The following is a 13,390-nucleotide window of genomic DNA, read 5'->3' on the forward strand; positions in this document are numbered from 1 at the left end:
ACCATGGTATATTATCCACAAATTTCTCTATTTGGATATTTAGTCTAAACAGTAATTGTTAATGATGTAAATAACTTAGATCCCTCATGAAAATGATGTCAGGAACATTAGCGTAACCCTGAAAGATCAATCAAATTTGTCCGACTTTGAATGTTTCTGACTTCACAAATCTATCAACAAGAACATTGTAATTCACTCTGTATTTCAGATTTACTTACACCAGTTTTTGAATATTTGGTTCTTGAAAGTCTGATAGTACTTAATATTTCAATTGAAAAGAATTGTCAGTGACCACCAAATACAATGACTGTCCAAGAAGCTAACATGAAGTTAACTACAGCTAGGTACTCTGATCATACCACGTAGACCAACCATCCTATGTCGACTTATTTTCCCAGCAGTTACAGATAAACTGACCTGATCCTGTACATCGCCATCACACAGCTCTAGACACAGCATGTTCTCAAACGTCTTACACAGCAGCTCATTTACGTGGAAGTGAGCTAATTCAGGACGGTCACCCAGCATTGCCAGGATAAAGTCATGCACACAAGTTACTGCCATCTTGGACACGCTTCTGTCATGGTGACCAGCAGCCTGAAAATTGTACAAAAGACACACAACTGAAAGTCAAGTTATAATAACAGTTATTTGTTCAAGACATTTGTACTAAAACACTGAATCATTTATCAAACAATTAAGATATCACAAGGTTAAACTAATCCCCTCTATCAGTGTTTGGCAGTGCAATCCTTACATATCAAACCATCAGTTTAACAGAAGAATGGTGATATTTAATCTCACACCTATGTACCTAACACTATAATACTAGTTTGTCGTATTAATCATATTTACAAAACTTTGCAGGGAATGCTGGATATTTATCATAAGTATAAAATTTTGCAGTTGTGGTGGGGCAAGGAAAAAATGTATACAGATTTTTTTTGGTCATAAATGACAAGATGCAATCCAGAAAAACAATCATTAGCACACACTTTTCTATGAGAGAGCACTGGATGGAGTTTGGGTGGAATTTGCAAAATGGAACCCAATTCATTGTGCTTATATAAAGTAACAGTGACCATAACCTTTGAGCTACAGACATGAAAAAATAATTCTAAGCAAGCAATTTTCTCAAGGAAGCACTGAATGAGGTCTGTGTGTGATTGGCAAAGTGATTTTGCAGAAATAGAAGCTGGCCATACAGAAAGACGGATCAGAGCAACAACAATAACCTCTTCCAATTTCTGATTTCTGGGTGATAATATTCTAGTATCCATATGTATCTCAACATAGAACCTCTATTGGACCAGTATTATGGAGAAAACTTGATTCATTTTCTGACCAATATTATTATACATATTTAGTATAGGTAGACTGACCTCTACTAAATGTGTAGACACAGTACTCCAGGTCCTCATCAGGTGGATCAAGGGACGGTCACTGTGTACAATCTTCATCAGCACCTCCTGTAGTCTGTACAAATGTAAAGCATTTGTAGGAAGCTGATGTGAGTCAGACAGGGAGTCTTCATCATCCAGAAGTTTGACCATCATGTTGAGCTGATGCTGACTGGCTTCACAGAGTTCTGACAAGAAGTTCACTATTGCACATAGATTGAGCTTCTGTGCAGCATCTTCAAATAATCTGAAAGCAGTAATGTCCAGTTAAGAAGACATTGTAATTCAAAATGAACGAAGAGGCATAACTCACATAATACATGTGTAGGAGATATCCCAGTCTACAATCATATCATCTAAGGTGACCAACTAGGCAAAAACATTCTTTTGTAGCCTTATTTTACAAACTTTACATTAATTAATGAATTACACAATAAATGGACTTAAACTCATTAGATTTCTCATTATAGTCAAAATTGTGGAGTGATAGTTCCATAAATTTAACCATATATAGGGTGTACTTAAAACACTTTGTGTGATATAATAAATTTATTTGTAGGCAGAAGAATTAGTGGTCTCTACAAGTCTAAGCTAAAATCAATTCTATACAGGACACAAGCCTATCACATTTATGTGATTCCTTCTATTCTCAGTAAACACAATTTAATACAACTTAATGGCATTTTATGGGCATAAGTTAAGTCTCAGAAGAGACATCATGATCAATCAATAATACTGTGAATAAGCTTTCAGCTTCATCATCTGAACAAGGAACCAAAATGCCTATCACTCTTATCATCAAGATAACATCTTTTGTCTTTGATGAACTCACCTGTCTACCTCTTGTGACAGACAACACAAGGCCTGTGAGGCCTGGGCAGCATTGAGGACCCCTCCTCCAGTCAAGGAACGGTCCCAACCAGACTCCTTACTGCTTTGTCTGATCAGGTCTGGGATATTGATCCGGGGTGCGACAGGTACTGGAGCAGCCACAGGAATGGTGTAGATTGGCATGTCACATCTGGCAAAACAAATGAATAACAATTCAAATTCTTTCTATGGTCCTGAAGACCACAATCTTAATATAACCTTCCGTAATCTAGCTAAATCTTCAGATTCTGATGCAGTCTCTGTCCGTTGTAAGGGAGTTTGATTCCAACTATCATATTGAACACTAATATTACTTACTCATCAGGAATCTCTGGTCCTACGGAGTGTTCCTGTTGGACCTTGGGCAGACTGGACTGATTGTTTCCACTGCTGAAGTAGGTGTGCTCCAACTTTGATATAAATGCTGAGCACCTGATGATAAAAATGAATGAAAATATGAAATAATTGTAACATTAACAGGGCTGTTAATTCATCCAATGAATGGATCCACATTATCTTCTAAACCTTGATAAAGGCCTCCATCAACCTGGTCCTTCTCTTATTTACTCTGAATCTACAGCATCAATCCTATAGAATAGATGCCTACAATTCCTACCTGAAGACATGTTTCCAGCAGTCCGCCGAGTGGCTGCCCATCTCAAGTCCGTTAGTCATTACAACGTCCATACTGAGAATGTGAGAGGCATGCAGACGTACAGGCTTGATTTTACTAGACATTACAGGTTTGACCGATGACTTCGGATCAACACTAGGTGATTTCTGGGTGTCAATCAGTACACACGAAGTACTTGCCAACTGGGAGAACACTCTGCCACAGCGCTGCTGGAGACCTGTAAATACACAGATATAATCCAGTATCTCCCCTTCATGTAAATAACACTTCTACCACATTAAGTAGATGTTATTCAACTCTCAAGGTATCATCAATCAATGTAACAATGTATAAGTATACATGCTATACAATAAATGGCATACCACACAACTGGCACAGTCCTATGTGTTAGGCTATATATAAATCATTACTTAATCACAACAAGGCACAGTTATATATATTTGTTTGTATAAATCACTGCTTTACCAAAAAAAGGCACAGTTTTACATGTTTGGCCATATAAAGCATTACTTTATACCACATTCATTTTGTTTAAATTTTAACAAGTCAACTACCCCTAATTAGTATTCTTATTTGATTTGGAATGTAAATCATACAAACAATAAATTGATAATATTATGTTTATAAAGAAGCCTATCACTGTAATGGTACCATATAGATATTCAAACCAACTAAAATTGATCCTACCACTATCAATATATGACACCATATGATATGTTTCTCCAGAATTCAGTCATTGTGATGGTACCAGATATGTATAGATATTCAAACCAACCTAAAGCACAACACAGTCGAGCAGCCTTCTGCAGTCCATCCAGACTCATACAGATAGCTTCTCGGGCACGAATACTCTCTTCCTTGGCTCCTTCCGTACCCAACATCAGTCCCAAGCTGCTGGTGATCCCACAGGAACTCTTCCCATTTAGAAGGACAGAAAGTACATCTAACACTCCATCCCAGCAACGGGAGAGCACACGTTTGGAAAACTTCTTACCTGAAGAAGATAAAGAGGAGTGTATCATGTATAAGATCTCTCATGCCTATATATAAAGTAGATCAAACATAGTGTTAGCAAATACATGTATTGGAGGACAATGGACTTTACTCATACAATACATGACACAATTCTGACAATGGTGATAATAATTAATGATTCTCAAACACACAACCTACCCATGTCTGCGTAGAGCTGGTTGTCAGGTGGGTCTAGGTCAGAGTCTAACACTTCATCACTACTATTCATACCATTTAGGAGCTGGCCACCACGACTATTGCTTCCAAGTCCATCCACATCTACAAAGGTTAAGGTAGTACATTACATGTTATGTATGATATAAATATGTATAAAATATTGACAGCATGTGTTTTTGAAATTCAGTAGCGTATTTGTTGTGAAGATAATAGTAAACATACCTTTAAGAATCTGTAATAAGGGTGAGTCACCGTCACTGTGACAGCCAGCAGCCTGTAATATGTTTGTTGTGGTAACTTGTCGGTATACTTCACTCAGCCAAGCTGGAGACAGGAAAAGCAGCAGCCCAGTACCAAGTACCTCATCCACATACTGCTTCTGTAAGATAGAAACATCATAATCTATGAAACTAGTACCCAGGACCTCATCGATATAAACTTCTATAAAATATCACAAGCTATCATGTCAATGCCCTTGTAACAGTGCTCCTGACAAGAGGGTAGTTGATGTCCTCCACTGCCACAGTGCCTTGCCCCTAAAAAAAAATGACAGCTGATGTCCTCCCCTGCCACAGTGCCAAACCTCTGACAAAAGGACAGCTGAATTCCACCTCTGTTACAGCACCATATCTTTAACAAGAGGACAGCTGGTTTCCTCCCCTGTCACAGTACCTTACCCCTGACAACAGGACATTTATGTCCTTCTCATAACAGTACCTTACCCCTGACAACAGGTCAGTAATGTCCTCTCCAGATATAGCACCTTACCTCTGACAAAAGACAGTTGTGTCTTTCCCGTAACAGAACCTTACCTCTGACAGAGGAGAGACAATGCCTTCGGATGTACTGTAGGCCCCACTGACATCAAGCTTGAGGTTGAGGAGAAGAGCAGTTATGGTAGCCATATATACCCCATCAGCATTTAGTATGGCCATCTGACATGACGAAGAATTTTCTTCCGATGATTTGTACTGCTGGTCATACAGAGCTGAGAAAAAACAAAACCACTATCAAACAACACTGTGCTATCATGTGAGAAACACAAGTCTCCATGTTTAAACTTTTGATATTAGACATTTCAAAACAGTTATTATGCTATATTTGAAATATAAGAAACACCAAATGATTGTGTCACAATACATGAAGTACACATCCATACAGATTTCATGAATAGTTTTTTATTTATAAATTAGATTGGGATTCTCTCAGTCAGATAATCTGTGACAATATCAGTGACGTCCTTATAGACTGTCTTTTGTATAAAAAAATTGAAGTTATATTGAAACGTGTAGAAAAGTTTGAATTAATGTTATGTGTCACTACCTGAACTGTTTATGTTCATACCTGTACAAAAGTTTGAATTAATGTTATGTGTCACTACCTGAACTGTTTATGTTCATACCTGTACAAAAGTTTGAATTAATGTTATGTGTCACTACCTGAACTGTTTATGTTCATACCTGTACAAAAGTTTGAAGAAAAGTTCTGCAAAGCTTCATCCACTTCAAATGCTGTATACATCTTAACAATATGGGGCAGTGTTCGGCTAAGTTCGGAAATAAAAAGCCGGGCATTCTGTCGCTCCACCATCTCATACTCACTACCAAGTGTTTTGTAACGACGCTGGAGCTCGTCTTTGATGACACTCTGACTTTCCTTTCTGTTAGCATGAGTGTTTCGTTTATGTAGTGGAATCAGATTTGTAGTGTTATGATTTGTGACAAACACTTCAGTACTGCCTTCAGTGGGAGTGTTTCTGTCTTCCATATCACTGTCACTATCTTCACTATTGCCGGCCTCTTCAAGAGGCTCAGATACACTGCTCCTGTACTCCTGAACATCATCCTCTGACATCGTCAAACTGCTTGACCTAGAAAATTCTGTTGATAAAAAATACAAAATTCAATCCAAACAGACACCTTTTACCTGAAAAAATAATACACAGAGAGGCCTGAGAGTATCACATATATTTGTAGATTATTATTGCAGGATAATTGCAAATTTTCAGATGGTTAATCTATTTTGAAGTAAAATTTGTTGATTTAGTTTTTTCATTTGCTACTCTGATGTTTTATCTTTCATATCTCTTTCCATGTTGTGAATTAGACATTATCTAGGCTGTCATTGTCAGATCCTATACAAATTAATCATGGTTAGTTTATAAAAGACTGAAGTCGAGATTGACAAAATAATTTTAAACATGCTACAATACACACCTGATACATGCATTAATTTTATCTTTTGGAAGTAGATAATTGTGAAAATCAATATAAAAGAAATGGTTACATAAAAGTTATTACAGACAGTGTGTATTCAAACAAACTGTATCATTAAAAACACAATCTAAACTGTTAACAACAAAATGCATGATCTTTTTCCATGGTTGCTAAATTTAATTAATTCATAGCTTTTACTATCAGGTTTAATAAAACAATTGTTGGTATTTACCTCTCTCCAATGTGGCATGGTATTTGGAGATAGATTTGCAGACTTTGTCTGTCATGCCAACTCCTTTACACACCTGTTCTAGGGCCCCTAGTAACACGTCTACACAGGTGACACTAGTGATACACACTGCTGAGTCATTACAGTGACAACTCTCTTGTAAAGCATCCACAATTCTGTCAATACATCAACAATTGTTATACCACAACCCTCTACAATCACAATGATTTTGTTAAAACAAAATTGTTATGAAGAGTAAATCATTGAAAAGCTGATATACTATTAATTAGCAGATATATCACTAACTTAGGTTTACTTTTTTGGAGGGAAAAAGTCATATACACAACCTTAACAAAATATAATCTTACATTCATACACACAACCTCAATGAAATGTAATCTCACATCCATACACACAACCTCAATGAAATGTAATCTCACATCCATACACACAACCTCAATGAAATGTAATCTCACATCCATACACACAACCTCAATGAAATGTAATCTCACATCCATACACACAACCTCAATGAAATGTAATCTCACATCCATACACACAACCTCAATGAAATGTAATCTCACATCCATACACACAACCTCAATGAAATGTAATCTCACATCCATACACACAACCTCAATGAAATGTAATCTCACATCCATACACACAACCTCAATGAAATGTAATCTCACATCCATACACACAACCTCAATGAAATGTAATCTCACATCCATACACACAACCTCAATGAAATGTAATCTCACATCCATACACACAACCTCAATGAAATGTAATCTCACATCCATACACACAACCTCAATGAAATGTAATCTCACATCCATACACACAACCTCAATGAAATGTAATCTCACATCCATACACACAACCCACACACAACCTCAATGAAATGTAATCTCACATCGATACATACAATCTCAGTGAAATATAATCTTACTCCATACATAATAGTTATACAATATTGGCAGACACGCACAACTGTGACAAGGAAGTATGTGAGTTAACACACTTAACAAGTCAGTGTGTGAGTTAACAATAATTATATGACATTGACAGATATAAACATAATAATAAGAGATGATCTGATTACCAGTTACTCACAATTTTAGTAGAGCAATATCTGAATTTGGATTCTTTGTCCCAGTTCTCATATCTCCGTCTTGTGATTCCAAATCTAACATTGGGCATGCCAACTTGTACAGTCCTTCTGGAGTCTTCAGCAACTAAATATACACATTTGTCTACATTAGTAATCAACACCATGTAAGTTCAGTCAGTACAAATCTTTAACATTAACTATAAAAGTTAACCCATAATCAATCACAAATCTATCAAGACACTCAGACAAAAAAATTCAAAAAAGAAAAAAAGATATAAAAGTTTCACTTCAGTTAAAACATCAAAAATAGCTTTAATTTTAATTGTGTACCTCTTTGACAGCCTTTAGTGCATCCAGTCTGTGCTGAGGCGGTGGGTACAGTAACATTCGGTGGAACAAAGACTCCAGTACTGGTCGCAGTGATGTCACAGGGCCCATTAGGTCCACCAGGCGTACTGCAATACTGAAAAACATCATACAACATTTAATTGGCAAAACACACCTGACATCGACAAAATTATCCATACACAGGGCCCGGAACATCACTTCCATAGTTATGAACAAACACAGGACTGTAATGCAATTTTCATAATTATGAACATACATAGGGGCTTGTTTCACCATTTCTACAGTTAAAGTTCCTACAAACTTTACATTTTTTTTTTACAGATAAATGCACATAATTCTATCGTAAATGCCACTGGCTTACCTATAGATAGTCTTCGCTGTAGACACCTGGAGGTTAGGGGTGTTAGAGAGCACAGCACAGATAAATGCACATAATTCCAGTGTAAATTCCACTTGCTTACCTATAGATAGTCTTGGCTGTAGACACCTGGAGGTTAGGGGCTGTTAGAGAGCACCCTGAGCCCCTTCCAACATCCTCAAGTGATTTAGGGATGATAGCACTTCTCTCAGATTTTGGAGTCCCGAGTAGAGAAATCAAGCAAGGACACAAATATTTCCTAGAAAATGATATAAAATACAATCAAGACGATGTAGGAATTAACTAGAATATCTGCTAATAAGTAAATGTCATTATAAGATTTTTTTTTCACAAATGGATGACACTACGTCCAGGACCTAATCATTCAACTTAAACCTATTACCAAGTAAATTAACTGTTTACTTCTTACAGATGTCAAGTTTTAAAATCTTTGCCATTTATCACCTTGATTTCTACTGCACTTCTCACTCATTCTAATCTAATTTCTGAAATAATCCACATTACGGCTGCAGACAACCCTAAATGTTGTAGATATATCAAATATCAATCCTGAAACTTACAATATCATCTCTAGGAAAGGTAAGTTGATAGATGGAGACGTAATCTAACACTTCTAAAAACTGCGATCACAAAAGTTCCAGAAGTCCTGACCGTATTAAGATGACATATTTTTCTCCAATAGCTACTATCTGGTATTTCAATTTGGTGATTTAGCATGGGATACCAAGACTTTTCAAACAACTGATAGGTCTATATACAGACTTACCAAAGAACTTGTTAAAAAGCATTTTGTATTGACATAATGAGACTTACCAAAGAATTTCCTAAAAAGCAATTTGTATTGACATTCTGAAACTTATAACTTTGCATTCATGTTCTGAAAGCAGAATGGAATAATTCCTAAAATCGTACTGATATTCTGAAACTTACCAAAGAACTTCCTGGAAAGGCTTGTATTCTGTGATGGAGACAGGTGAGTTGGATATAACAGTATACACTCCCTCCAGGAGGAGAGGTATAGACTGGCGAGTCTGATTGGAGCTGTAAGACAATTTTAGTGATATACAGTTATTGAACTAAGTATATATATAGCATTTTATACTTCTTTACCATATTTGGTATTTATCATGATATAATCAATGTTTCATATCTCACTAACAAGATTTGTCTGTATATGATATTAGAGTTTATATCACTACCACATACTTTTATGAATGAGTGAAGATATCAGCAATGACTGACCAATCTTTGTGACTAAAAAAGACGTAAAGGTTAATCAGTCTTTGCTATGATCACGGAAGGATGGTTATGGAAATGAAATAAAAAAACACTATGTCAAGTTCACCATGTCATTTAAAAAAAATCAGAAAATGCCAACCATTGGGTTATAATCTTAAAACATTAACTGACACAAAATATAGATTAAATATTTTCTGACCTTGGTGCTTGCTCCAGCTTAGCCGTGAAGAATTTGAGAATGGCCACCACGTCTTTAAACAGACTTTCACAGCTTGGTGTGTCTGAAAGTAACCACACAATCAAGATATTCTTATTATCAAATGAAGTGAAGTACACAGTTTGAGTAATTGTGGTACAACATTCTCTTTATTCTACCAAAGTCATATTTTACTTCCTTCTTCCTCCATCAATCTTCATGGATTTATTGTTGCAGGTGAGGTCACTCTAACAGTATTCTGATGACGACATGCTGTTATTTGCAGCGTAAAATCTTGCACAATTATTGTTCTCAAACTCTTTAAACACAAATGTGTTCTGGAAACATACCTTTAGCCATGAAGTCAGCAAGCACATCATTTCTATCTTTGGTCTGAAATTAGAACATTTACATCAAGTGAAATGCAGAAATGTTTTTAAGTAACAGATTGAGTCTACAGATGTACCCATAAAAACATAGTAGGCCAATCCACAATTATATCATTGTACTTAATAAGTATTATCCCTTTTTTCTTCATGGACGTCAGCAAATCATGTCAATTTAAATTCAAATGATAACTCATTACAAAACCTTAAAATAACTTAGGTCTAATAAAATTATTACATGTACATGAAACCGATTGAAATCATAATAATTTCAGATTATCTAAAAAGTCTACATGGTTGAACGATTCTCACAAGTTTACAGGTGATTGATTCTAAACAAGATCTAGATAGAGTGAAGATAAAACAAAATCACATGCTGTCAGTAAAGGTTCCTATTTCCTATGAGGCTGCTTTAATGCACTAGTATAGACAAAACAATGCACATGTAGCTTATACCACTTATATGTCCCATGACTATATTCTACTATTGTTCCATTACAATGAATCCATATAACAAGCATGTTAGTTACATCCATAATATATTGCTAAAGAAATATACCAGTCATGTGAAAAAACAAAATTAACTTTTTACAAAAATTTTATTTTATTTTAAAACATTAATTGCATATGGATATGATCATATAAAACAAGTTAAACACATAAAGAATCTCTGAAATAATAAACACACTAATATAAATGATTTATCAGATAATCAGCTGTCTCACAAAAATCCAGGAGAGATGCTCAGATCCATATCTATTAAACATAAGTAGCCTAAATTGTTTTCACTAAAATATCTAACTTGGACTCTTACTTAAACTTACTTACTCTAACTTAAACCTCTCCATACAGTATGCAGCATATTTACTTAAGTAAGGAATATCACATCGGATTAAAATATAGCATTGTAGAAACATCAGGGAAACCTGGGTCTGATGATAACTGAAGGTAAAAAATATCTCAGAAACCAAGACTGAAGGTAAAGAACATCTCAGAAACCAAGACTGAAGGTAAAGAACATCTCAGAAACCAAGACTGAAGGTAAAGAACATCTCAGAAACCAAGACTGAAGGTAAAGAACATCTCAGAAACCAAGACTGAAGATAAAGAACATCTCAGAAACCAAGACTGAAGGTATAGAACATCTCAGAAACCAAGACTGAAGGTAAAGAACATCTCAGAAACCAAGACTGAAGGTAAAGAACATCTCAGAAACCAAGACTGAAGGTAAAAAGCATCTCAGAAACCAAGAATGAAGATAAAGAACATCTCAGAAACCAAGACTGAAGATATAGAACATCTCAGAAACCAAGAATGAAGGTAAAGAACATCTCAGAAACCAAGACTGAAGGTAAAGAACATCTCAGAAACCAAGACTGAAGGTAAAGAACATCTCAGAAACCAAGACTGAAGGTAAAGAACATCTCAGAAACCAAGACTGAAGGTAAAGAACATCTCAGAAACCAAGACTGAAGGTAAAGAACATCTCAGAAACCAAGACTGAAGGTAAAGAACATCTCAGAAACCAAGACTGAAGGTAAAGAACATCTCAGAAACCAAGACTGAAGGTATAGAACATCTCAGAAACCAAGACTGAAGGTAAAGAACATCTCAGAAACCAAGACTGAAGGTAAAGAACATCTCAGAAACCAAGACTGAAGATAAAGAACATCTCAGAAACCAAGACTGAAGGTAAAGAACATCACATAAACCAAGACTGAAGGTAAAGAACATCACATAAACCAAGACTGAAGATAAAGAACATCTCAGAAACCAAGACTGAAGGTAAAAAGCATCTCAGAAACCAAGACTGAAGGTATAGAACATCTCAGAAATCAAGACTGAAGGTATAAAACATCTCAGAAACCAAGACTGAAGATAAAGAACATCACAGAAACCAAGACTGAAGATAAAGAACACCTCAGAAACCAAGACTGAAGATAAAGAACATCTCAGAAATCAAGACTGAAGGTATAAAACATCTCAGAAACCAAGACTGAAGATAAAGAACATCACAGAAACCAAGACTGAAGATAAAGAACACCTCAGAAACCAAGACTGAAGATAAAGAACATCTCAGAAACCAAGACTGAAGGTAAAGAACAATTGAGGAACCAAGACATGGTGTCTGAAGGTAAAGAACATCTGGGAAACCAAGGCCTAGTGACTGAAGATAGCGAGCATATAGAAAACCAAGGTCTGGTGAAAACTGCATCTAAGGATCTTGAGAAATCAAGGATTGATAAAATCCATAGCTAAGATCATTTGGTCAATCTAGTAACAAAATAAATACTGTGTAGTCATAGAAACAATGTGTAATGTAATGTAATAGAACTGTAATCCAGTACACTATTTTTTTAGAAACCATTTTCATTTGTATTTAATGTCAATACCATTTTAACAAATTAAAAAAAATGGAAATAGAAAGAATGTTTTATATATAATACTGGTTTATCAGGCACCAAAAGTGATAGTTGCGTAAAATGATATCTGATGGTTTTGGTAAAACAATCAAGTACATGTTGTAAATGAGCCATTTTTTAAGCAGCTGGTGTGAAAGATACCTAGCAGAGTTTTTAATGACACAAAATTTTGGTCACACAGACATCTATCAGTCTTCTTATATTATTGTAATCCTACACACATATTTAGTGACTATCAAAAAGAAAGCAGAGATGTACAGTTAACTCCTAAACACTCTCTAAAAGCACATTTATAAGCATGCAGTAACAGTAACAAGTAAATATAACAGTTCATCATTCATTAGTAGTGTTAGGCATTTTGTGAAAATAATAACACAGTAATTATTCTAATATTTATTTCATGATTGTTACAATTCAAATTCAAATTATCTAATACTAGAAACAAAAGGATATGAAGACAGCATGCTAAAACTAAAACAAGAATTTCAAATTTGAATACAAAACCACTCCAGGGTAATATTATCTTCATCATAATGTTTAATTCAGAAAAAAAAGACAAGGTAAAGAGTGAGAGGTTATGCTAACACAATAACAACACCAGTTATTCCAGAGAGAAATTTGATTTATAATACTTTACACCAATAAATCAAAGTTTTTGTATGTGAGTGATGTTATGTTGTTTATCAATAGATAAAGAGAAAAAACCTATTAGCTATGGATATTAAATTTATACATATATTTAGATAGATATATGTGTAAACT

The 13,390-nt window shown here is 35.3% G+C and overlaps 1 protein-coding gene across 1 annotated transcript in view; it reads right to left on the reverse strand.

The window, feature by feature from the left end:
- The window catches only part of LOC132560663 (brefeldin A-inhibited guanine nucleotide-exchange protein 3-like), a 29,641-nt gene that overhangs the window by 11,673 nt on the left and 4,578 nt on the right, over window positions 1–13,390 (reverse strand). The window contains exons 6-22 of the mRNA XM_060225330.1: window positions 10,170–10,212; window positions 9,823–9,904; window positions 9,315–9,425; window positions 8,467–8,622; window positions 7,988–8,120; window positions 7,660–7,781; window positions 6,544–6,716; window positions 5,556–5,975; window positions 4,931–5,083; window positions 4,318–4,497; window positions 4,078–4,197; window positions 3,680–3,898; window positions 2,887–3,121; window positions 2,589–2,702; window positions 2,233–2,421; window positions 1,383–1,647; window positions 418–597 (exon numbers count right to left, since the gene is read on the reverse strand). Coding sequence (XP_060081313.1) covers window positions 418–597; window positions 1,383–1,647; window positions 2,233–2,421; window positions 2,589–2,702; window positions 2,887–3,121; window positions 3,680–3,898; window positions 4,078–4,197; window positions 4,318–4,497; window positions 4,931–5,083; window positions 5,556–5,975; window positions 6,544–6,716; window positions 7,660–7,781; window positions 7,988–8,120; window positions 8,467–8,622; window positions 9,315–9,425; window positions 9,823–9,904; window positions 10,170–10,212 — 2,895 coding nt within the window. The remainder of the gene's footprint in view (window positions 1–417; window positions 598–1,382; window positions 1,648–2,232; window positions 2,422–2,588; window positions 2,703–2,886; window positions 3,122–3,679; window positions 3,899–4,077; window positions 4,198–4,317; window positions 4,498–4,930; window positions 5,084–5,555; window positions 5,976–6,543; window positions 6,717–7,659; window positions 7,782–7,987; window positions 8,121–8,466; window positions 8,623–9,314; window positions 9,426–9,822; window positions 9,905–10,169; window positions 10,213–13,390) is intronic.

This window comes from Ylistrum balloti, unplaced genomic scaffold, assembly GCF_031769215.1.
Source record: "Ylistrum balloti isolate Yb309-2 unplaced genomic scaffold, AGI_CSIRO_Ybal_v1 Utg371094, whole genome shotgun sequence".
NCBI classification, from domain to species: Eukaryota; Metazoa; Mollusca; class Bivalvia; order Pectinida; family Pectinidae; genus Ylistrum; species Ylistrum balloti.